At 52.1% G+C, this 25,161-nt stretch overlaps 3 protein-coding genes across 5 annotated transcripts; 2 read left to right on the plus strand and 1 right to left on the minus strand.

Moving 5' to 3' along the window:
* The first annotated feature begins 204 nt into the window (after nucleotides 1-204).
* Nucleotides 205-3,375, plus strand: smarcb1a (SWI/SNF related, matrix associated, actin dependent regulator of chromatin, subfamily b, member 1a). The gene is made up of 9 exons (XM_053870795.1): nucleotides 205-314; nucleotides 1,011-1,122; nucleotides 1,354-1,483; nucleotides 1,547-1,684; nucleotides 1,756-1,883; nucleotides 2,123-2,289; nucleotides 2,418-2,608; nucleotides 2,858-2,989; nucleotides 3,069-3,375. The coding sequence occupies exons 1-9, from the start codon at nucleotides 231-233 to the stop codon at nucleotides 3,106-3,108; spliced, it is 1,122 nt and encodes a 373-aa protein (XP_053726770.1). The 5' UTR covers nucleotides 205-230; the 3' UTR covers nucleotides 3,109-3,375.
* A 2,194-nt stretch (nucleotides 3,376-5,569) lies between these two features.
* mmp11a (matrix metallopeptidase 11a) lies at nucleotides 5,570-15,737 on the minus strand. 3 transcript variants are annotated; one of them, XM_053870733.1, is made up of 8 exons: nucleotides 15,399-15,737; nucleotides 8,969-9,183; nucleotides 8,690-8,833; nucleotides 8,494-8,627; nucleotides 8,174-8,412; nucleotides 7,900-8,104; nucleotides 7,280-7,540; nucleotides 5,570-6,823 (listed from the first exon to the last, which is right to left on the minus strand). In XM_053870733.1, exons 1-8 carry the CDS (start codon nucleotides 15,498-15,500, stop codon nucleotides 6,705-6,707), a joined length of 1,419 nt encoding a protein of 472 aa, XP_053726708.1. In that variant the 5' UTR covers nucleotides 15,501-15,737; the 3' UTR covers nucleotides 5,570-6,704. The 3 variants fall into 3 exon arrangements, with proteins under 3 accessions (XP_053726708.1, XP_053726707.1, XP_053726706.1); XM_053870732.1 differs by having other exon boundaries at nucleotides 7,900-8,412; XM_053870731.1 differs by having other exon boundaries at nucleotides 8,174-8,627.
* Nucleotides 15,738-22,949: 7,212 nt separating this feature from the next.
* Nucleotides 22,950-24,080, plus strand: LOC128762401 (probable G-protein coupled receptor 21). Its single transcript, XM_053870636.1, has one exon. It carries the CDS (start codon nucleotides 23,052-23,054, stop codon nucleotides 24,078-24,080), a length of 1,029 nt encoding a protein of 342 aa, XP_053726611.1. The 5' UTR covers nucleotides 22,950-23,051.
* Nucleotides 24,081-25,161: the final 1,081 nt, after the last annotated feature.

Genomic DNA, 25,161 nt, shown 5'->3' on the forward strand with positions numbered 1-25,161 from the left:
ATCTAAATCTATTAAAACCTAAAGTGGATAACTAACAATGTCGATAATTACACGCATCATGTGCCATACATCATAAAAGTGAAGTTGCATGGAACGATTTTTCCGCTATAAATAAACAACCTAGTTGAAGCTTTTCGTTTTCGGTTGAGAGGTTGTCTTGTGTGTTTTACTGGATGTGACCTGTCGCCGCACAGCGCATGCGCAACTGCTTATCCTTGTCCCCGTCCATCATGGCGCTCAGCAAAACATTTGGACAAAAACCGGTCAAATTTCAGCTGGAGGAGAATGGAGACTTCTACATGATCGGTTCCGAGGTGAGTCGGCCATCCGAACATTGCAGTGACGTCCACCAACACCGCATAAATTCGAGAAACACGTCGTAACTTTATGTTTACCGGCATGCTAACTGCTAACCACGCCAAGCGACCTTTACTATTTCAAGGTTTTTCATTAAATAAGACTCATTCTTTTGTTGTACTTGTCTTTCTAATATCAAATATCATATCTGTGCAGTCCATTCAATGTAATTTGCCCTTTATGTTGTATGATACGTGTTACAACGGTACATGTTAGCCTGCTAACTTCATGCTAAACACATCAGGCTAAACAAAACACAGTGACGCACAATTAAGATTACACACATTACATCACAATCTCTAATATTGAATCGGTTTCTTTTTTTGCAATTGATTTGTTGCGCCTGTCAAGCCAATTACAGTAGTGACTTAAAAAATATATACTTGATTATAAAATGCTACTGTAACTTATTGGAGTTTGGTATGCTTGGATCGGAGTGTCAGACACGTTAACATTCCAGAGTGCAGGTCGTGAGTGAGGTGGATGTCAGGAAACAAAAAATCTCATCTCTTGTTTGGCCTTAAATTGTACCCGAGTTTCAAACACTGTCGTGATGGAGTGGGCCATGGTGTCCACATGCTCTCGCTGTGTGCTACCCTGAAAATGATGGAGATCGAATTGGAGATGTGTGAGACTGGTGCTTCTGTGTTCAGGTGGGAAACTACTTGCGTATGTTCAGAGGCTCCCTCTACAAGAGATATCCGTCACTTTGGAGGAAACTTGCATCCGTGGAAGAGCGGAAAAAGATCGTAGAGTCGTCTCACGGTTGGTCATTTTCAACATTTCCCTACCTGCTTCACACACAGTCTCCCTCTGCTGTTGGATTAACTAATGCTCTTTAAGGCACATTAGGTGCTTTTTGACTCAAATGGTGTTGCCTTCTCTGTCTGCATGATTCTTTTCTGTTCTCTTTCTGACCTCTGCTCCTGTTTGACTGCTCGTGTCTGATGTCTGCTCCCATTTGACTGCTCATGCCTGACGTTTGCTGCTTCACAGATCACGGCTACACTCAGTTGGCCACCAGCGTGACTCTCCTGAAGGCCTCAGAGGTGGAGGAGATTCTTGAAGGCAACGATGAGAAGTACAAAGCTGTCTCCATCAGCACTGAGCCACCCGCCTACCTCAGGTACACTGCCGCTGACTGCCTTGCCTCACTCTGACATGCAGCTCATTGTACGTGTGTGAGCAGGGAGCAGAAGGCCAAGCGGAACAGTCAGTGGGTTCCCACGCTGCCCAACAGCTCCCACCACCTGGACGCCGTCCCGTGTTCCACCACCATCAACCGCAGTCGCCTGGGCCGCGACAAGAAGAGGACGTTCCCTCTGTGGTCAGCAGAAATCTCTGATTGGCTGATGACTGTGGAAACGTCGATCCGCTAACAGTGTTTCCTGTGCTCAGCTTCGACGACCACGATCCCGCAGTTATCCATGAAAACGCCACGCAGTCGGAGGTTCTGGTACCGATCCGACTGGACATGGAGATCGAGGGACAGAAGCTGCGAGACGCCTTCACCTGGAACATGAATGGTGAGGTGACATGATCCTGCTGGCTTCTTGGAACGTGCTTGGTGTCTGGTTCTTGGTTGGTTGTTGCACAGTTGAGTCTTTACACTGTAAGGATGAACGTTTATTTTCTCCTGTTATTTCATCTCTCTCAACCTGTGGTCTGTGAGCACCAGTGTTTTTGACGGTGGACCTACAGTATGAACTGCCGTCAGCCTGATAAGAAGGCACCACATGTGACATGACTTTTGTTGGTGTTCCAGAGAAGCTGATGACTCCCGAGATGTTCGCCGAGATCCTGTGTGACGACCTGGACTTGAACCCTCTGGCTTTCGTTCCTGCCATCGCATCGGCCACCCGGCAGCAGATTGAGTCGTACCCGACGGACAGTATCCTGGAAGAGCAGACGGATCAGAGGGTCATCATCAAGGTGAGGATCTAGAGGGTGGAAATTGGGTTCGGTGGTCTGGACGACAGCACCAGTCACAAGTGGAACATCATGCATGGTGTGACTGGTCGGTGCGCCCGTGACAAGACGGTCTCCCTCCTCTCCTGCAGCTCAACATTCATGTGGGGAACATCTCTCTGGTGGACCAGTTCGAGTGGGACATGTCGGAGCGGGAGAACTCGCCGGAGAAGTTCGCCCTGAAGCTGTGCTCTGAGCTTGGCCTCGGCGGGGAGTTCGTCACCACCATCGCCTACAGCATCCGAGGCCAGCTGAGTTGGCACCAGCGGACGTACGCCTTCAGGTCAGTGGAGTAGCGCCCCCTTAGGGTTTTTATTGCTTCACTGCTCCTCGGTGAGGATGTAAGTTATATTCAGCAGGTGGCGCTGTGCTGTCGCGGTGTCTCTATTTCCTTGGTTAATTCAGTCACACCCTGCTGTGGTGTCACATGACAAATGAAGAGGTTTCGCTCATCACAGCCTGATAAAAAGACAACAGTGCTGAGTCATGTTTAGATTGAAGGTGCGAGCTGATTCATGTCGGTGTCTTGCAGCGAGAACCCTCTGCCTACTGTGGAGATCGCCATCAGAAACACGGGCGATGCTGACCAGTGGTGCCCCCTGCTGGAGACCCTGACAGACGCTGAGATGGAGAAGAAGATCAGAGACCAGGACAGAAACACAAGGCGAGTGTTAGCAGGCTGCAGCAGCCACTGCGGAGCCAGCTCAGCACCAGGCTCATGTCTCTCGTCTTTCTCTCTGCAGGCGAATGAGGCGACTGGCAAACACTGCACCCGCCTGGTAGAAGAAGCAACAACAGCGCCGCCTGCACATGCCACAGCTATGCTCTGGTTGCAGACCAAGTTCCACTCCGGCGGTTTTTATATATTACATTTCCTGGTGTGTCCGGAAGTTTACCGATCCTGCTGTTTCCCCGTCGTCATGACGACGGTCCCGGCTGGTCGGGAAGGAACCCGCTCAGATAATATATGGTTTTGTCGTCTTTGTTGTTCTTTTGTACGTTCGAATGATTCTTACAAAATTAAAGAAAAAGTTGTCATGATGTCTTGGACCCATCTTTTTGGGCTGTTCTGGTTCTGGTCTGCTCCCCCTGGAACTGGAGTTTGTGTACCTTGAATGATCCTAGGAGCTATGTTGTCGGGGGCGTTATGCCCCTGGTAGGGTCTCCCATGGCAAACAGGTCCTAGGTCAGACTAAGAGCAGTTCAGAAGCCCTGATGAAAACAACAACAACAACAAGGACCGTGACGTCTCCCAGCATGGCGCAGCCGGGGCCCCACCCTGGAGCCAGGCCTGGGGTTGGGGCTCGAATGTGAGCGCCTGGGGGCCGGGCCTCTGTCCATGTGGCTGGGCCTAGCCCGAAAAAACAACATGGGCCGTCCCTCCTGTGGACCCACCACCCGCAGAGGGAATCATAGGGGTCGGGTGCAAAGAAGACTAGGTGGCAGTCGAGGGTGGGGGAACCGACGACCTGGTTCATGTGGACATTCCTGGCTTTTGGAACATGGAATGTCACTTCGCTTGGGGTGGGGGGAAGAGCCTGAGCTTGTGCGGGAGGTCGAGAGGAACCCAACTCCTCGAGAGAGGCTGGACTCTCTACTTTTCTGGAGTTGTCCGCGGGGAGAGGCGGCGGGCTGGCGTAGGCTTGCTCATAGCCCCGCACCTCTGCAACTTTGTGTTGGGGTTTACCCTGGTGAACGAGAGGGTCGCGTCCCTACGCCTACGGGTTGGGGAGAGGTGTCTCATGGCAGTTGCAGCTTACGGGCCGAACAGCAGTGCAGACTACCCGGCCTTCTTGGAGTCACTGGGAGGGGTACTTGACAGTGCCCCAACCGGGGACTCCATTGTTCTACTGAGAGACTTCAACGCCCACGTAGGCAATGACAACAAGACTTGGAGGGGCGTGATTGGGAAGAACGGCCTACCCGATCTGAACCTGAGCGGTGTTCAACAACTGGATTTCTGTGCCACCCACAATTTGTCCATAACAAGCACCATGTTTGAGCACAAGGGTGTCCATAAGTGCACATGGCACCACGACACCCTGGGCCTGAGGTATATGATTGACTTTGTGATCGTGTCATCTGATCTTCGGCCACGTGTCTCGGACACTCTGAAGCACACTGAAAAGAGGGGCAGAGCTGTTAACCGATCACCACCTGGTGGTGAGTGTGATCCGCTGGCAGGGGAGGAAGCCGGTCAGACCGGGCAGGCCCAAACGTATTGTGAGGGTCTGCAGGGAATGCCTGGCGGAACCCGCTGTCAGTGGTGTCTTTAACTCCCAACTCCGGGAGAGTTTCTCCCAGATCCCGAGGGAGGTAGGTGACATGGAATTTGAGTGGTCCATGTTCTCCTCCTCCATTGTCAGTGCGGCTGTGGGTAGTTGCGGTCGCAAGGTCTCCGATGCCTGTCGTGGCGACAATTCCCGAACCCGGTGGTGGACACCGAAAGTAAGGGATGCCGTGAGGCTGAAGAAGGAGTCCTATCGGGTCTTGTTGGCCTGTGGGACTCCTGAGACAGCTGACGTGCACCGGCAGGCCAAGCGTGCCGCTTCTCGTTCAGTCTTGGAGGCAAAAACTCGGGTCTGGGAGGAGTTCGGAGAGGCCATGGAGAAGGACTATCGGTCAGCCTCGAAGAAATTCTGGCAAACTGTCCGTCGCCTCAGCAGGGGGAAGCAGTACTCCACCAGTACTGTTTACAGTGCGGGGGGGAGACTGCTGACATCGACTGGTGATGTTGTCTGGCGGTGGAAAGAATACTTCGAGGGTCTCCTCAATCCCGCCGTCTTGTCTTCCATTGGGGAAGTGGGGGCTGAGGACTCGGACGACTCTCTCATCACCCGGACCGAAGTCACCGAGGTTGTGTAAGCTCCTCGGTGGCAGGGACCCGGGGATGGATGAGATCCGTCCTGAGTATCTGAAATCCCTGGATGTTGTAGGGCTGTCGTGGCTGACACGTCTCTGCAACATCGCGTAGCAGTGAGGGACAGTGCCTCTGGATTGGCAGACCGGGGTGGTGGTCCCCCTGTATAAAAAGGGGGACCAGAGGGTGTGTTCCAACTATAGGGGGATCACACTCCTCAGCCTCCCTGGAAAGGTCTATTCCAGGGTACTAGAGAGGAGACTTCGGCCAATAGTAGAGAAGAACGTCCTGACTCCGCCCCCTGCCCAGCTGACAAGGTTCATGCCATGTCCAGGTGTCAGGTGTGTGGATCACATGACTCAGCAATTGAGGTTGTTAGTTTATTACAAAGAGAATCAACGGAGCTGTGATTAAACAACAAACACACTGGCATGTACAACACTGCACCGTCAACGTATAAATACACAAATGAGTGGTGGGAAGTATCGCAGGTCAGTGTCCGGCACTGCTAACTACTGTCTTCATGTTCACACCGGTCACTCGGGAGGGTGTGGGCCGGACCGGACCAGCGGTGGGGTTGGTCCAGCAACGGTCCGGGGACTGGTACTGGGTACAGACCAGCGCCAGTGGGCAAGGGTCTGTGCGGAATCACTGCCAGATACTGGCCAGTACCCGGGAGGCACTGATCTCTTCTGCACAGATTTAAACCAATCATCCCCAAATAAATTAAAAATATCAAGTGTGTCAAATTCATTTAGACGACTTTGGGTTAATAGTTGAAATAATCATTCCGTTTTTAACCCGACCAAAACGTAAACAGGAAGTGAAGCTGGCAGATCTGAGGTCAGTGACGCCCCTGAGGCTCCTCAGTCGGGTGGAGAAATAGCACCAGATGGAGGTCAGAGGTCGTGACATTTTAAGAAAAGCATGTCATCTGCTGAGCGACTACTAGTTCCATAATGCACTAGAACAGTTGAAGCGCTTCTAATATCAGCCAATTGCTCATGTCTTTAATGAACGGTGCATTTCACGCTTCAGTCTTTCGTAGCAATGTCGCGACAATTCAAGGTTTTCCGGGACTAATTTCACTCTGATCCTGCTGTTGTAAGTTGTCGGCCGAATCTACTGACTGATCGCGCTCCATTCCTGACATGTTCTGGGCTTTTAAAATTAGATTTGGGATGTTTGAGCTCTGAGAGCTGAGTTTGCTGCAAATGTTGAAATCATTTCAGAACCTTGGCTGTGATTTGGAACATCAAAGATTTGTCCTTTTGAAACACTCTTTTCTCCGACATGCTCTCCATTGTCGCCCGCTCCGGCTGTGGAACATCATGGTAGGTCTGGGAGGTGAACCATATCCAGAACTAAAGCACAACAAATCCCTTCTGCTTCTGTGTAAATCCCAGGTCTATCTGTGGGTTCCGGTCCTCCTGTGCAAAATCCAACATGGCGGCGCGTCTGAGGAAGTGAGTGCGGTTTTCCTGAGAGTCGAAGAGTCCAGCCGCACGGAGCATTCCCCTCAGATGCTCCTGCAGCCAAAGAAGTCCATGCCAATGTAGCGCGGGTAGCCTTCCAGAGAGTTCATCCCGACTGGGTCGAACTTCCAGTACTGATGGCCCCGGACGAAGTGGGCGTAGCCTGGAACGACAGGAAGCTTTGTCAGTGACGTGAGAGCTCAGAGGCTTCAATCTCCACCTGCTTTCCTCCTGCTGCTCCCTGACTTTCGTTCTACCACCTTCTTCAGAAGTTTCTTCCCCAAGCTTCACTCTGTCTTTCTTCCTTTTAACAGAAGGGCATCTTTTCAACGAATAGCTTTCTGCAGTCATATTGTTCTTATGGAAGCAGACAGTTTGAATTGATCTTTCTCTGGTCGTTGAATTTATGTAACTGAGCTTGTGTTCTTCCATATTCTTTCTCGATCCTTCCTCCCTCACTTGACTCCCTTCCTCTAGTCGAGTTTTGCTTCCTCCCACTGAGTCGCTCTCTTCACTGACCTCAGTATTTTTCTCTCCTGCATTGAACGACTCTGAAGGTCAAGTTTCTCATCTGAACCTCAGAGAAACCCGAGCTTCAGACACTCATGACCTGTCTTACCGTAAATGTCCCTGAAGGCGGCGTCCACGTCATCCGGGATCCCACTCCAGTCCTGCATGCTGCGGGCGTAGACTGAGTCAACCCGGTTCTGAGTCGGGCTGAACCTCCAGTAGCTGCCCGACCTGAAGAAGTAGATGTTGTAGTCTGGGTCATGACCCCAGCGCAGGGCCGCCTGGATCCCTGGCACATTCAGACCCAGAACCCTGATGGACTCCGGACCTCGGACCTGCATCTCTGCATCAAACACCCAGTAGTTCTCACCTGCAGAGGAAAGAGGGATGAGAAAAAATGGAGAGGACAGAGAGTAAAGACTGAGGAATGAAAGAGGTGAAATTAGAGGGGAGGTGGATGATAATTAAGATGAAAGGCTAAAAGGATGAGTCAGAAAGGAGAAGCGGTGAAAACGTGTAGGATGATGGAGTTAGGGAAAAGAACGGAAGAATGGACAAAGTGAAAAAGGAGGCGGAGGAGGGAAGGAAAGGGTGGCAACAACGACGAAAGTGGTGGTTCAAAAGATTAGTTGGGTAAGAAGGAAGGGAATTAAAGGAGAGTAAGAAAGTGAGTATTAAACCAAGCGGAGAAGAGCGATACACCCGAGTGGGGAAGAGAAACATTCCCACCCTGGAAGAACCAGATGTTCCCGGCCTTGTCCTCGAAGGCAGCGTCCACGTTGTCAGGGATCCCCGTCCAGTGACGGGACGCCAGTGCTGGGTAGCCGCTCTCCAGCCGCCCGTCCCGGATCCGCCACACGTACCCCGACTTGAAGAAGAAGAGCTCGCCGCGGATCATGGAGGCGGCGTCAAAATCGGACAGGCAAGCGTCCGGCTGAGGAGGCAGACCGGAGTCAACCATCTGTGGAAGGGAGGGACGACCAAAGAAAAACAGGCCGCTCACGTTGGCGAGGATCTCGTTGGTCTCGGGATTGGATGGCGGCGGTGGTGGCGGAGGGGGGGTGGGCACGACGCGGGGGTGCGTCCCGTACAGATACTGGATCCCGCGCTTGTCGTCATCACTCAGCCTCAGCGGGTACGAGAAGGAGTAGTACGCCGACATGATGGCGCCCGGCTCCCGTGAGTGCTGCAGTCCCAGCACATGCCCGAACTCGTGCGCCGCCACCTGCAGGAGGTCAGTGCCTGCAGAGAGGGGTCGGTGGTTACCATGGTGAGGAGCCATAGAGGGTGACGTGGCACTAGGGTGACCCGAGCCCTGCTCACCCATGTGGTTGCCCAGTGTCCAGGACTCATCGTAGTCGAAGTGAATGTCGCCCTGGCGGTGTGTTTTGGGGAAGAAGGCGTGAGCCAGGATCCCACCCGGGCCGTCAAAGGGCAGGCTGTCACCGTGCCAGTACCTGCAGATGGACCAATCGAGCATCACCTCGGGGTTCCGTCTGACTCGCTTGCCTCCGCTCACCTGGTGAAGTCGATCCGGATGTCGGCTTTCCCGCTGTGGACCTCTGTGAAGGTCAGCGGAGTCACGTCGCTCCAGATCTTCAGAGCTTCACGGAAAACCCGCCGAACCTTCTCCTCACCCATCTGCCACGGGAAGCGAACAATCCTGCCGGAGGGCGAGAAACAACATTGAGGGGGGTGGAGGGGAGAGGAAGTAAGGGATGAGAGAGCACCAGTGACAACAAGCGGGTGGCAGAGAGAGAGAGAGACTGCCTCCAGCTAGTGGCAGCAGAGAGCCCACCTGTAGGTGAGGTCGTTCTTCTCCAGGCGCCCACCATACAGCACGAAGCGGCGCTGCCGGTGTCGGTAAACCACCTCCCTCTGGGTGGGGAAGTCTGGGACACCACAGCGAGGTCGGTCCCAGGATCCCGAGCTGTTGAGGGTCAGGCCCGGATCTTTCAGAACTGCGTGAGGAGCCCGTCCTCGCCTCTTCGGGTCGGGGTGCTTGTCAGAGACCTGGTGAGAGACGGAATGTTACACACCACACAAACGTTCTCAGCGAGAATTCGGGCCCAAGACCCCTTCACCGGGTCACCAGTTCTGGTCAGACCAACAGACTTCAGTGTCACAAAGTTCCTCCTGCAGTGGACTTGCAGAACCAGGCCCCAAAACTCGGAGGAACAAAATGCAGCAGGGCTGAAGGAATGCATGAGCTCAGCAGAACCAGGGTGTCTGCTGGGAACGGATCAACACCCCCCGACTCACACCCGGACCCCCATCGGTGTTTAAAGGGATTTGGCGGCTCGTGCCGGCACAAAGCTCTCATTCATGCCGGCGGGAGTCGTGAGCTCACGTTCACTTAAGCAGCTTGTTGGTCCTTCATCGACTCCAGAGCCCCTGGAGACTTCAAAGTCACAGCGACCTGGCTCAGAGAGGAGGTCCAGGTTGATGCAGTCCAACTCTGAGGTGCGACATCAGTTGATGTTCCAGCCAACCCACGACCTTCAGTTCCGCACCAAGGTCATGGGTCAACAAAAGGTCAGCTCTTCTTCACTGTAGACATGGAGGTCGCTAATGCTTCAGAACCTTCCTCATGATCTCAGCGGGTCACACGGAGGAGCAAGGGGTCTGGTGAGATTAAAGGACTTTGGTCTTATCGGGGCGTAAACACGCAACGTTTGTTCTGGTGTTGAGGACAACCATGAACACGACCCGAACCCTGGTCTTATCTGAGCCCGTTTATCTGCTGCCATTGAGACTAACCCAAGCAAAGGTCACACAGAGGTCAGAATGTGTGTGTCTTATTTCTCTACAGGGTGCCACAGAAGCCCAGTCATCCAGAGAGACTTGTGCAAAACCTTTGCTCCAGTTGAGGGCGCTCAAGTAGGCACAAGCACACAAAACACGTTTCTGGAGAGAGAGAAGTCTGGACCTCTTAACTGCAGCTGCTGCCCCCGCGACACAAGCTACATTCAGTTGGACTTCAGTTACATTTTAGTCGGGTCTTATGATCGTTAACCTAGAAAGTTTTCATCATCATTCATTTTTAATTCTAGCTTTTCTGATTTACTTTTGCAATTTGAAAGCCAGTTTTAATCAAAGCCAGTTTTAATCAAACAGCACCCTAATTTTGCATCATAATTCATCATTTCACAACAATCTCTTCACCTCTCCGTTTCACCGTGTGACACTTCTGTCTTTCATCAGATGACTGAATAGTGTGGTTACATTTCTCATTACTTGGTCAGTCGTCTGTGATTATAGACCAGAACCGAGACACGGCTGATCCCAGCAGGGTCCAGAAGTAGCACAAGAATGAAGACCCCCCGATGGTGAGTCAGATCCCTGTGTGACCTGCAGGAGCTCCAGCTGAAGTTCAGCAGCGGAGCCTCCAACACCAAGATTCAAAGATGACAGCAACATTCCTGAAGTGACCTGATGACATCCTGAGGTGGGCACCTGACAGGTTCCAGTCTTTAGTCGTAGTTCAGATCCAGAGGGACTCACAGTGACCCAGAACCAGATGGTCCACTTCCTGGTCCAGAGAACCTTCAGCAACTCCACTGCTGAGGCGCGCAGTCGAGGGGCACTCGACGGGCAAAGAGAAGCCGACTTTGGATCTGTGTGGCTCGACGGTGTCCAATGACTCAGCCGTTGGCGTGCTCCACTGTTATCTCTCAGATCCGGCGGGAGACTCACCGATGACGCTGTGCAGAGAAATGCTCAGAACAATTAGCGTCTGGTACTGCTGACAGTGCAAGTCTGAGGCTCCTGCAGAGGCCCCAGGGCCCGTGCATCCCGTGGAGACATGGGGGAAGTGCAAGTAGGGACAAATCGGGCGCCTAAGAGCCGCCGCCAACAGCCGCGCGGCGGATCCGCCGCAGGTATTCGACAAGCCCAGACTCGTCCCACAAGAATCTGCTGGAAAACAAAACCATCGTCACCCCCAACTGGTCACGGGTGTCCGGGAAAACCTTTCAGATGAACGTGTTTATTCTGCTAGCATGCTGCCTACTAGCATGCTCCAACGTAAACAGGTACAAACCAACCAACTGCAGCTGAACCTGTTTCAAGGTCCAGATCAAGCCAGTGACCCCAGTATCCAGGTCTGCGTGGTCACGTGACCTAAATATCGGAGCGCTCGCGTCAAGCTTGGCAATGTTACGTGACGCTTGTACCAAAGCAGGGGTGACACCTCAACCCACAGGAGGTCTGTGCCACAGGAGTTCAGGCTTGTCTCAGGCTCCGGCTCAAGAGTGCGACTGCCTCAGTCTCAGGCTCGGTCAGCAACCTGAGGCGTCTCGGCTGCAAGTCTCTCCAGGAACCTCAGAGTAGATCCCAGGACAGAACCGCAGTTGGTTGCACGGAAAGTCACGGCTAAGACCTTCATCACACTGATGAGGAGATCCGTCGGAACATCAGCTCCAGATGTTGGCTGCACTTCAAGTTGGACTCTGAGAGAGACAAGTCTGTCCACAGAACAAGAAAAAGAAAAGTGCGCACACGTGTCGGGCAGAGGCACAGCCTGAGTGGAAGCAGCAGAGGAAATTACAAAATATCACAGAGAGGGAAGAATGTGAGAAGATTTCCAGAGACACTGAAGCAGGAGCGAGCAGGTTTACACACAGGTACATGATGTTCCGGCAGGGGCGAAACCTGAGCTCACCTCGTTCTAACTCTCATCCAGTTCTTTCACCCAAAACTCTGGCTCAGGCCACCACTGTCGCCCCCAACTGGTCGCTGGAGGGGGCCTCACTCATGAAACTCGTGGCGGCTCACAGCTGTGACCCAGATCCGGATGGGAACCCACCGTTGCTCTCACGGCCCGGCCGACCGGTCCCCCCTCGTCCTCAGCCCTCTGCCCCTCTAGCCAGAGAGCCGCAGACCCGGACCCTGCCTGGACCTGCTCACTCTCGCTGGAGCTGTTGTGTCAACAGGGGGAAACAATCAGACACAAATGAAGAGATTAGACTCTTCCAGACTAAACATGCTCAGGTGCACCTGAGTCTGGAGCGGGAGGAATCTCACACAACACCTGCTCTTCTTCTGCGTGCCTCGGTTTCCCGGAGACAGAGCCCGAGATCAGTCTGAACTCCTATGGAACCTCAGGGTGACATGCGTTGTGGACCATGGAGGTGAACCTGGATCATGGACCACCTCACCAGCAGGCCGCAGAAGTGCTGAGTCGCAGACCTCTTCAAACCTCAGGTCTCGAACTCTGTCTCAGGTTTGGTGCCTTCATGACCTTTGCAGTTTGGGTCTCCTGTGACGTGCAGCCCAGACAGCAGCACTGACACTCTGACCCTCTTCACAAGACCCATGACCCACGGGGTCTACAGCACCACAACAGATCTCCACTGAGGAGGAACGGTGGAGGAACAGCGCCTCCTCCCGCTACCTATGTCTGGAGCTTGTCTGAGAAAATCATCGATCAACTCTGAAAGCTCACCAGAGTTCGGAGAAGGAACGTCGGAGCAGCTAAAACCTGGAGTCAACAAGTCTAAGGAGACAAACAACATTCCAGGAGAAACCTTCGAGTGTTTACACTGCAGCACTCTCAGTGATTTATCAGCCAGACTCAAGGGGTTCGTGACAATGTGACGACTCCACCAGCGTTCGGGATCAGAACTGAAGCAAGAACCTTCGGGTCGCTCTTCAGAACCTTCTGACCTGCAGACTTCACGACCCCTGTAGTTCATGACCCGCACTCTGATTTCCTCCCATCCCAGCTTCACAACTACCTGCTGACCAGGACCCTGACAGACCTGAGACACAGCAATGTACACCCAGAGTCCCAGACCTTCATTGCATAACAGTCCTTCTGACATAATTCAGCTTGAGTGAGAACCTGCTGCCCTCAGGGAGGAAGCCTGGGACGGATCCAGGACTAGATGTCATACCTCTGCCTTCCTCAGGAGCAGATGGCTTCTTCACTCCAGCAGCTGCCCCCACGACCTGACAAACTCCAAGTTGCAGTTGGACGTCACCCTGCAGGTCCTGCCATGAAACTGCGACTCGCGAGCAAAGGTTGGCGCCTCTCATCCACAGCATGAAGATGCCCTGCAACCTTCGGGTCGAGCGGAACCATGGCAGAGCTGGTCACATGGTCTGGCTCAAACTTTAATATCAAAGCAACACCAAACAAATATTGGAGCTGCTGTTGCTTCTGCCCCCTGCTGCAGTGCAGCCTTCCAGAACCGCATTCCTGCACCGGCCCGGTGAACCTGCAACTCGCCCCTTACTGAGGGCAGAGAATGACATCATCAAACGTTAGGAAGTATCTCCCCCGGCTACGGCTCTGCCGTGCAGCTCTACTCCGAGTCACAGATGGACGACCGCCCTCTCTCTGGGTTGACTCACGAGTATAGCAGAAGACTTGAGTTGTAGTAAACAAGCGGCACACGTGTGCTGCTGACGCCGCTGCGACGCCTCCACTAGAGGACCCCTGACTTTTATGGGACTGTTGACAAGCAGCCGGCCAGAGCTGTTATTAGAGCTTCCTGGCCCACAGACAGGCGAGCGGCTCGGAGCGGCGGACGCTCGCCTGCGGCACTGCTGAGGCCGCAGCGCGACAGCCCAAGTGATGACAGTCATTTCTGCGGCTAATGACAGTGACAGGTCAGACTCAAACACACGGTCGCTTAATCACTCTGTTAACTTCGGATTAGAGACGAACTGATTCACTGAGCAGCTCCACAGCCATTCGTTAGTGGAGGTTTTACTTTGAAACAGCTCAGAAAGTGCATCGCAAGTGTGGCAGAGTCAAACTGCTGACTGGCCAATCACCTTGCTCCTCTTGTGTTTGGGTCCTAGTTGCGGCGTTTAGTTTCAAGCTGTCTCGAGTTGTGTGTTGTGTTTCGTAGTTGTTGTTATGTAGTTCAACACTGTGTACTTTATCACTGTGTACTTCATCACTGTGTTCTTCATCGGCGTGTACTTCATTCGTCAGTCCGTCATTGTTGTGTACTTCATTACTGTGTACCTCAACACTGAGTACTTCACCATAGTGTACATCATCACCGAGTATTTTGTTAGTGTGTCCTTCATTGCTGTGTAATTCATCCCTGCATACTTCATTGCTGTGTACTTTATCGCTGTGTAATTCATCACTGTGCACTTCACAACTGTGTCCTTCATTGCTGTGTACTTCATCCCTGCATACTTCATTGCAGTGTACTTTTTCACTGTGTACTTCATTACCGTGTACTTCATCAGTCAGTCCTTCATTGCTGTGTACTTCATCACCGTGTACTTCATCACCGTGTACTTCATTAGTCAGTCCTTCATTGCTATGTACTTCATTACTGTGTACTTCAACACTGAGTACTTCACCATAGTGTACATCATCACCGAGTACTTTGTTAGAGTGTCCTTCATTGCTGTGTAATTCATCCCTGCATACTTCATTGCTGTGTACTTTATCGCTGTGTAATTCATCACTGTCCACTTCACAACTGTGTCCTTCATTGCTGTGTACTTCATCCCTGCATACTTCATTACAGTGTACGTTATCACTGTGTACTTCACAACTGTGTCCTTCATCGTTGTGTACTTTATTGCTGTTTACGTCATCACTGGCTACTTCATTGCTGTGTACTTTATCACCGTGTAATTCATCCCCGTGCACTTCATCACTGTGTACTCCATCATTGTGTACTTCATCGCTGTTTACTTCATCAGCGACTCTTTCATTACGGAGTACTTTATCACTGTGTACTTCATCACAGTGTCCTTTATCGCTGACTACTTAATCACTGTGTACTTCATCACTGTGTACTTCATTACTGTGTACTTCACTACTGCACTCACGAGAGAGGACGTGCCCCTCAACTGCTGTATACACCTGAAAGAACTAGAGCCTTGAGCGCTCCACCATGGCTTGGAAGATCCAGCCAGTGTTTTCAGACTTGAGTTGAACTGGCAACAGCGGTTCTGAACATTCTGAACACGGACGAACAGAGGGCTGCGAGGACACATCACGACACCGCCAGAACAAATCAGTTGACTGAGTTCCCAAGTTTCAAAATAAAACTTAATGTTTTTCAATTTGTTAGCGCACTTCCTGTGACCAGCCGAACTACATCAGCTTGAGCAGAAGTAGAGCGCAGAGTTCACCTCAGACGCGTGCGCGCGCGTCGGCTGAAAAACAAAACCCTGTACAAAGCGCCAGCTTTTCCGCGTGACCTTTGACCGCGTCGATTTGGACGCAAGCGCGCGTAAGAAGGACTCACCGGTGCTGTCGGGTACCTGCTGCCCCTCCGGGCCGGAACACAGAGCGCGGTCTGCAGGAGTTGCAGCGCCAAGACGCACGTGAAGGCTGACGGAGTCCACATCCTGGTTCCGTTCGGTGGTTCTGCTCTGCTCTTTGTTCTGGAGCTCTTTTCCTCCTCCACATCTTTTTACTGCCCGCGGCTCGAGATACCACCCGCGACCACGTGACCGCTATAACCCCTCCCTCGACCACACACCCCCGCGAGGACGACGACGACGATGATGATGATGATGGTGATGGTGATGGTGGTGTAGCCTTCACACACTTGCGCGGCTCGATGGAAGCGCCTATCGCGAAGTTTCAGCCGTTTAAACTTGCTTCCAATATGAGAGTTGAACTCGATGACGTCACTTCCCTTCCCTCTTTGAATCAATGGCATCTCAATTGTTCATTTGAATATCGAACCGATCACAGTCAATAAAGACTCCAGTTTGTCACATTAATGACAACACTGGTGTCTTAGTCAGTGTCTTAAACTCTTGTCAAAACAAGCCAGTCCTCTCTCACACACACTTGTATCTGTATCCTTGTGGGGACCTCTCATTGCCATAACCCTTTCCCCAGCCTCTCCCGCTAAACTTGACTTTAACCTTAACCAGGACTCTGAACCAAACTGAAACCCAGTTATAATGACCCAGTTATTCGGACGTCTTAATCCTCAAATTGAGGCTTAACCTTGTGGGGACCTGTCCAAATGGAACTCACAAGTATTGCTCAACCAAATACGCTCACACACAAACTCAAGAGTCCTCCAGCGGAAGCCAGCACGCCACAGTGTTCTGAGTCTGAGGCTCATCGTAGCGCTGTGCTGTCCCGTCTCGAGTGTGTTGATCCAACTGACATGTTTATCACCGAGTGTTTACCAGGAACGAGTGCTGAGTCAGCGTACGTGTGTCAGAGGTGTGTTGATAAATATGCTCTTGTGTCTCAGCATTCCTTAAGTTGCGCTGCTGAGCTGGTGTTTGGGTCTGAGCTGTGTCCTGTTTGTCTCACTGTTGAGCTGTGTTTGCTGTTCCCTTCCGTGCTGCTGTTTCCATCATGTATGTTTCGCTGTGTCTTTTATTGAGGCGTAAAGTTGTTTGCTGTTCAGGACTGTGACAGAACAGTGCGTCTCTGCTGCCATTAGCCTGTTAACTGCCAGGCCTTAATTGGGCCGCAAGGTTCCGTCCACGTCCACTAATCACTGGTGTCACATCTCCGTCGTCGGATCAGAACCGGTCTCAGATGTGGTCCAGGCTTTTTTTATGGAACCTCCTTTCATGTCTGCGAGTCATTATGTGCGGCGCGGCGGCGTGTCCTTGGCTCCTGCGAGTGTCTCACAGCTGCCAAAATAAAACACCGCTCTGACTCGGTCCATTAACACTTCCTGTTGCTGACTCGCCATTCTTTGGGTCACAAACAAACACACTCCAGTTTGGAGAGGCTCCCAGCTAGCCAGGTCAGCAGAGCTCAGGATGCTCACACAGCTGTGTTGCCTGGCTCCGTCACAGTGTGGACCTTCCTCTGGCGACACGTGCCTCAGTGCCTGAGGAGCTGGGGTGTCAGTCTGCAGACCGGTGTGACGTGAGGAGAAGCAGCGATCGTCACCAGGGCGTCTCGTGCTCCCCACAGATGTTCCTCATCACTGCCCTCCATTTTTACAAGCCGTGGCGTTGCCCCAGCGCTCAGCGACGGCGCTCAATTACAGATCAGCTTCAAGCTGAGTTGCTGCCAAGTCCAGTAAAGGTCCAGGAATCTGCTGAACACAACCGCCACCTGCAGTGGTGAAGGTCAGGAGGGTTCGTGAGGACCAGTGCTCCGCTCCTCTGGCTGAGGAACCTCTCGTGCCGCTCCACTGCTGCGTGTGGCCTATTGACCCGCTTGTAAAGGTCGGCGGTTTGATTCCCAAGGCCAGTCGCCCGCCCAGTGTGGGTCACTGCCGCTGAGGCTTGTGTGTTTGTGTGTGTCATTTCTCACAGGGATCTCAGGTGTGAACCCCTCTTCCTGTGAGCGTGTAGAACTCTGGCACCGGTCCAGTCCGGCTCGGTTCTGACAGCAGTCTGCACTCACTTAAGACTGAAAACAAAGAGGCTAATGTGAAGCAGAGCAGCTGCAGACCCCCGGGTTCTCAGCTCAGCAGACCTGGAGCGGATCTGTGGGGGTCGCTAGCAGCCACTGGGTGTGACCCCGACTAACCTTCGCACCACAACACAGCCACAGCAGCCCAGAGTTCCCCGCAGTCTCTGATCCCAGACTTTTGATTCCAAGTTTAGCTGCTTTATAGAAGCGAAGCACAAACATCTACTCACTTCCACAATGCCGTAACAGACTCCACAGCAACAGACCTGACTCACAACTAAGTCCTCACTCAACAGACCTGACTCACAACAGACCTGACTCACAATAGACTTAAATCACAACAAACCTGACTCACAACAGACTTCACTCACAATAGACTTAAATCACAACACACGTGACTCACAATAGACTCGACTCACAACATATTTTACTCACAACAGACTCAACTCACAAGAGACCTGACTCACAACAGACTCCAGACTCAACTCATTCACAACAGAGTTCACTCACAATAGACTTGACTCCCAACATACTCGAATAACAACAGACTTGATTCAAAACAGTCAACACATAACAGACTTGACTCACAACAGTCGACTCACTGAACGCAGTCGTCGACAAGTCAACAGACTCAAAAGAACCTGTCCCAGCTAGCCAAGGTCAGTCTGTCTGCACAACAACCTGGCTAGGAAGCAGCGTGACCATCGGTTCTAGTCCAAGTCTCAGCAGATAAGAGTCCTGAACTCCACACCTGAAGGAAGTGTGGACCTGTCCTGGGCCTGGTCTGCTCTCTCCTCATAATGGCTCGCCACTGACAACTCTTGGATTCTGATGGCACAAATCAACAGTGAATGACACAGGGTCAGAGACAAACATCCGCACCACCTCAGTGTGTCTTTCAGAGGAACACACACATGTGGGGGACCCCACCTCCCCCAGCTACTGACTTGACCTCTAGCCTGCTCCACAGTCCCGGAGTCCGACATGAGGACGGTTCTACTCCAATGCTCAGTGTGTCAGTTACTCTGGAGGTCACTGAGTTCATCCTGGGCTGACGTCACTCTGGCCCCGTCTGCAGGGCCAAACAGGAACTGCACCCACTTTTCGGTTTGAAAACTAGTAGGGAAATGTTTTTTAAAGGTTCAAAACCACTTTGGTTGGAAGGTTTTGATACGATTTTACATTCGAGGGGCGAACACTTGAGAACACCACAACAAATACAAAAAATAACACAAAAAAACCCAATTATATTGAAATCTTAACACTTGCTGCTGAAACGGTCGCAACGACGGTTGGTTTTTCGCGAGTCTGTGTCCCATCATTTGTTCCTTTGGCTTCATGATAGGCAAAAATGCACACATCTTTCCAGTGTGATACAGTGTCGATTCTAGTAGCGACGGTGCTGTCCATTCCCTCCTCCACTCAATACTCGCCTCTATCGACATTAGGAACGAACCATAAAGTGGTCTGCAGGGGGCGCACTTTCAACGTGTTCAAAACTTAAAATCCCTTTTTTGAAGGATATGAGGCCGACAGCATGCGGGCTTACTACATTAATTTAACGAAATTTCAACCAAAAATATATTTTTTGAAAATGAAAAAGAAGCCAAAGCCGTCATCGTCATATGACCAGCATGCTGTAATCTCATTGGCTACACGTCGTTCAAGTTCTGTTCTGTTAGGTTCCGGATGTTGCAACTGAATTTATTTCCATTTTTCTTTCAGCATCAAATCGTTTATCACTGGCTTTTCAGAAATGTATTGTGTGTGAGTTGATTCAGTTAAAATTTGAACGCGACGCTTCTCACCAACATTCACACGTTCAGTGCAGCAGAAGTGTCTCATGTTTGACACACAACGCTGACATCTAGAGGACAACTGAGGACACACACCTGCACCTGAGAGCATCAATAACACAGGAGGACCACAGCACAGCAGTGGCTCCTTATCATCTTCAGATGCCTCCAAACGAAAACCACATTCACCGACGTCCTCAGCTTGGAGAACACACGACCATGAATCACGCTCGTGAGGAAGGTTTAAATATGTTTTCCAGGTCAGATGACGTCACCACTGTGTCTCGTACTTGGTACGCGGGACAGAGAGGGACTCTTGACTGTAGGAGGAAACAGGAGTTCTCGGGAGTACCCAGAGGAAACAAAGGGTGAGAGTGTGCTTGAGTGGTTGGTACATAGACCTGCACCCACTGTGGCCATTTCTGTTTGGTGACCCCTGGTTTAGGCGGAGAGGCTGGGGAAAGGGTTATGTCAGTGGGAGGTCCCCACAAGGGTAAAGATACATACGCCTGTGTGTGAATAATTGATGCAGTACTCTGATTGAACCGCAGTGAACTCTCAATGACCTCGATTATAAATATAAAGGTTTTGTACACGTGACTGTAGCACCATCACTGATTCTGCTGAGTCCTGGTGAAATCACGGCCATCGGTGGAATGAGGTCCGACTGGCGTGAAGGCTTGTTTTTCAAGCGACATGAGCCCTGATGCAGTTCTTTCACAGTCCAGTCCAGGTTCATCATGCCGGGGACCAGAGCTGGATCTCGGGGAGTTGCCTCTGTGGTGTCATGTGACTCACCGTTTCCTTCTGCTACCGTGCTAAATATTGGCATGACAGGGTTGCATGCATGCACCGGTGCACAGAGTAGCATTCAAAAGAATATAAAAAAAAATCAAGCTGATATGGACAAAATTTTCCATGACTGAGAGAAGTCACCTGTCATCATGGCATCGAATGTCCCACGCAACAGTCTGTCTCATCTGCCCCTCCAACTGAGCCATGGGAACCAACTCAAACCCTGGCAGCTGAGAAAACCCAGAAGTGACAATGGGTCCCAACGATCAGCTCACTGGACAGAGACGTGAGTCATCTCTATGGTTATGTTAAACTCACTCCTGTGCCCCAGTATGTTGCTGGGCTTTGTTTGAGAGGAACGTTCTTTGCCCTCGACTGTTACTCCTGCGACCTGTCCGAGAGGAAGACTGGCCTGGACTCACATGCAGAAGAGTGAAGGAGCCTCCCGTTGCTGTCGTCAGGAGTGAAACTTCTGTGCTGCCTCTGAAGCAGCTGGCTTCACCCCTGACTCCCCTCATTGCTGGCCACTCCATCTGATGAGATGTCTCTCTGTGTTCCTCTCAACTCTCTGTGACCTGCTGTCGGGAGCACAGTCATGATGCCTTGGTGCCGGCCGAGCTAGACTCACCCGGACCCGGTGACACCATCCAGCTGCCCTATGAATTCTGCTGTGATTTCATTTGCTGCAAACTCTCCCCCAGGAGTAGATTTATGAACGCATTAAGGACGTGAATGAATGATGAGCCTCCGCCGCGTTGAACATGATCGACCCAAATTCAATTGAGTTGGCCGCAGCTGTGAAACCTTGGTGTTAGTTGAACGTCATGTTGGTGCAGTTCTCTGTTGCTCTCCTCACTTCTTCACTGCTGGCTCAGATCACAGCGGTCAGCAAAGATGTCCAGATCCCTGGTTCAGCTCTTTCTTGCTCAGACCTCACCACAGAAGTCGCTGCAGCCATCCATCTCTCCATCCTTCCCTCAGAGTGAACAGAGAACCTCAGCTTCAGACTCAGACGCTGCTGCTCACATGTTTGAGAGATGCTGGAGATGCTGCTGATGCCCTCACTCCCTCGACACCATCCGGTGTGTATGGAGGGGATGAACCAACAAAGCTTGAGCGTTTCCCACCCGTCCCGGATCTGATCCAGGGTACAGCTGAAACAATGGAGACCTGGCCCTGGGGACAGAAGTGTGACCTTTGAGGTCAACCTGCGCTCATATTTGGTCGCTCATGTGAAGAAAATGTTGTGTGTGAAGGCAGTCATTGTTTGCCACCGTCAGCTGCTCACCACAGCGGCAGCGCTCTGAGGGCGAACCTCTGGCGGAGGCTGATCAGCTGACTGACCTCCAGGAAGTCTGTGATGGGGTTCAGGTGCTGGAGCACCGACGTTCCCAGCCTCAGCTGCTCCTCTGCCCATGTGTGGCTTCATAACTCATTTCATCCACTGCTGGGAACAGCTGGACCCATCAGGGTGTGTATGTGTCAGGTGACTCCCCGCTGTAGCTCAGAGCACGTGTGTTGTATGTCCTGGTGTTGGCACCAGTACAGTGAGACAAGCAAAGGTGGGGAGTGTGTCACCTCTCGTGACTGGTCGACACCGGTGAGAGGGAGGAGCCTCCACTGGAGGGGTTCCCCTGAGCCCGGACAGTGAGAGAGCATGCTGTCGGTCTCTCTCTGTTGAGAAACCTGAGCAGAAGACTTTGCTCTTGCACCTGACAAATGGGAATAAACGAGTGGCACTCTCATATTAAAAAAATGAATGAATAATTCAGGGATGTTTCCTCCTGCCTCAGTCGACACATCAATAATTCACAGACGTACGGGGGTGGGGAGGGTCGTACATGAGTGGAGGAGAGCAGGACTCAGGAGTGACCAGGAAGCACCTGGTGTGTAGAGTGGAGCTCAGTCTCTAGCTGTGTTTGCACTGTAGGAACCATTTCAGTTTGGTCTTGGACCCGTCCCCCCGGGAGCTCACTGTCTCACAGACGGACCAGTCTGGTGGTGCTGCTGCTCCAGTGAACAGGCCATTTCAGTGGCACAGATCACCCAGTGGGCTCGTGTTGTGGTGTTCATTGAGCTTACCTGTCAATCACTGACCTGTTTGTCAGGGTGGTAAAGCACTTCTCCTGTTCTGTGTTCCCACATATGTTCGGTGAGGTGCCATGAAGGTGAGGGTTCTGGTCAACAAGTTTCACCACTACCTCGGTCACGGGTCCAAGGTTCACAGCAAACAGATTCTGACTTTGCAACAACAACCAGCTCATTGTCTTTGTGTTACCCATGTGCCCTACGACAGTCAGGAGGTCCGTCCGGGTCATGTGTGCTGAGCTGCCGGGTGTCTCGCTTGTAGTGCATGTGATGTCACTGGCCTTTTTGAAGCCTCTAGCTTTGAAGTCAAGACCTTTCACCTCCAATGTGATTGGAAATCCCGGGTCTTGGCTTCTCCACAGCATCTGATTCCTCACTGTCCCCACAGAGAACACTGGTGATGTTCACCTGAGATCAGCTCCACGACTCCCCCGACTAACATTTGGCCGTCACATCAGAGGAGTGAGGAGAGAAAGGGCTGCAGGGAGGGAAGACAGCGGAGTGGGAGGAGGAGGGGGGTGTGTGAGTGAGGGAGTCAGACGGGGGAGGAGAGGGAAGTGCTGCATCACAGCTTCCACAGTCCAGAGATGTGGCAGCTCTCGCCAGAGCCCGACGCTTAACTCACTTCTGGAGTGTCCTGGTTCCGGGATTCTGGACTGCAGGCTCCCTCTCCAGCTGGAGCAGAGTGCTTACCTCAGGAGTTGTGGCGGAGAGAGTGGGGGTGATAGCGAATGCAGACGGGGGACGCTTTGCTCTGCACCATTGGACCGGTACTGGCCTCCCGCCTGAGCGCAGAGCTCTGGGATCCTGCCTGCGGGGAGACTTCAGACGAGGAAGATGAGGCGCTAACCCGTCACATCTCCTCCAGCCCAAACATGAACTCTTCCTCTGACCCGAGCGAGTCGCCTTCCTTCTGCCTGCTGGGTTACTCCCTCACTCTGGACACCTGCGTGCTGGAGGTGACCGTCATCCTCGTCCTCACCGTGCTCATCATCGCTGGCAATCTGGTGGTGATCTTTGTCTTCCACTGCGCCCCCCTGCTGCACCACCACACCACCAGCCACTTCATCCAGACCATGGCATACGCCGACCTGCTGGTGGGCGTCAGCTGCCTGGTGCCCTCGTTCTCTCTGCTGCACTACCTCAGAGGGCTGAACGAGGAGCTCACCTGCAAGGTGTTCGGCTACATGGTGTCGGTGCTGAAGAGCGTCTCCATGGCGTCGCTGGCGTGCATCAGCGTGGACCGCTACATTGCCATCACTCGCCCTCTGTCTTACGCCACGCTTGTGACGCCCTGCCGCCTGCGGATGTGCATCGTCCTCATCTGGCTCTACTCCGCCCTTGTCTTCCTGCCATCTTTCTTTGGATGGGGGAAACCCGGTTACCACGGCGACATCTTTCAGTGGTGTGCCGACTCCTGGAAGACCAACCCCGCCTTCAGCACCTTCATCGTGGCTCTGCTTTACGCGCCGGCGGCGCTCACCGTCTGCTTCACCTATGGGAGCATATTCAGGATCTGCCGGCAGCACACGCGGGAGATCACACAGCGCCATGCCCGCTTCAGCCCGCCAGTAGAGGGCGACAAAGGGGAGCGATGTGACGGCTGTCCGGACAAACGCTACGCCATGGTACTGTTCCGGATCACGAGCGTCTTCTACGTGCTGTGGATGCCCTACATCCTGTACTTCCTGCTGGAGAGTGCCGGGCTCTACCACCACAAAGTTGCGTCCTTCCTCACCACGTGGCTGGCCATCAGCAACAGCTTCTGCAACTGTGTCATCTACAGCCTGTCCAACAGCATGTTCCGGAAGGGCCTGGGCAGACTCTTCAGCCCCCTCCTCTCCTGGTGCCACAGCTGCAGCACCGCCAAGAAGGCCCAGGTTCCTGTAGACCGTCCGGTCTGAACACCAGCAGAGGACTTGTTGCTTATTTCTTAGGGCCGACTTGGCTAACCTGCAGGGCACCGCTGGCTTTGGACCTCTGGTGAGAGTCTGGCTGAGCTCTGAGAGAGAGCCCAGCTGATGTTCGTCGGCCATCTTTGAGGTCCTTCTGTGGACCTGATGCTGTGTCAGTTCCTTTCTTGGCTGCTGGATCGACGTGAGGATGAGGGTCTCTTGTGCACGCCTGGTGCAGTCTGACTCCAACTGCAGCGACTCAAGCCATTGTCGTCTTTCAGGGTGAATCAGCAGATGCAAAAATAATTCTTACACTTGAAAGAATCCCAGGCAGATGACCTCCTCATCTTCTTCAAAGCTTTCTGAGGCACTGTTGGAAGTTCATGATGAGTCCAAAAGTCATCATCAAAGAGACATTTATTTGAACATCTATTTGAAGGGTTTTCCTCAGACATGTGCTGGTACTGTAGCTGGGTGTGGCCTCATGCAAAGAGTTGTCAGCACCATGTATGTATGGCTGTATGGAACCATACTGGAGGCGTCTTGCCTTAAAGTGTTCTCCCAAGCTTCTCAGTTGTTGCACGAGTTTGGCTGAGGAGCTTCTGAGCTTCGGTTGTGAACACTTCAGAAGGCTGAGCTCTGGAGAACGCGTCTTCATTTCTAACTGAATGGAATTTAGAAAAGTCCAGAATCAGTGACTACTCTTTCGGTAACACAAACACTGTAGCATGCCGCACACAGACGTGAGGAAATTTGAAATAAACGTAGTGATCTGCTATTTAGCATTTGAATGCTAACCAGCTTAATTTGCACAGCAATATAAGACATTTTGTTTTCTTAGTTTTTTGTATTTTTTGTGATCACATTTTGAACTTGAACTTCATTGAGCTTCGTAGATGATGTTGACATGGGCCATGTTTTCTTCCAAGTCACATGACCTGGATAAGTCAAGCATTGTGGAGCAGATTCTGGAACCTGATGGTTTCAACGCTTGTGTGGTGATGATGATTTTCTTGCTTTATTAACTCAAGCGTTTGACTGGGTTAACTCAGCACGAGTCAAACCCTTTGTTCGAGGTTCTGTAGTTAAG

Source organism: Synchiropus splendidus, chromosome 7, assembly GCF_027744825.2.
Source record: "Synchiropus splendidus isolate RoL2022-P1 chromosome 7, RoL_Sspl_1.0, whole genome shotgun sequence".
Taxonomy (NCBI): domain Eukaryota; kingdom Metazoa; phylum Chordata; class Actinopteri; order Syngnathiformes; family Callionymidae; genus Synchiropus; species Synchiropus splendidus.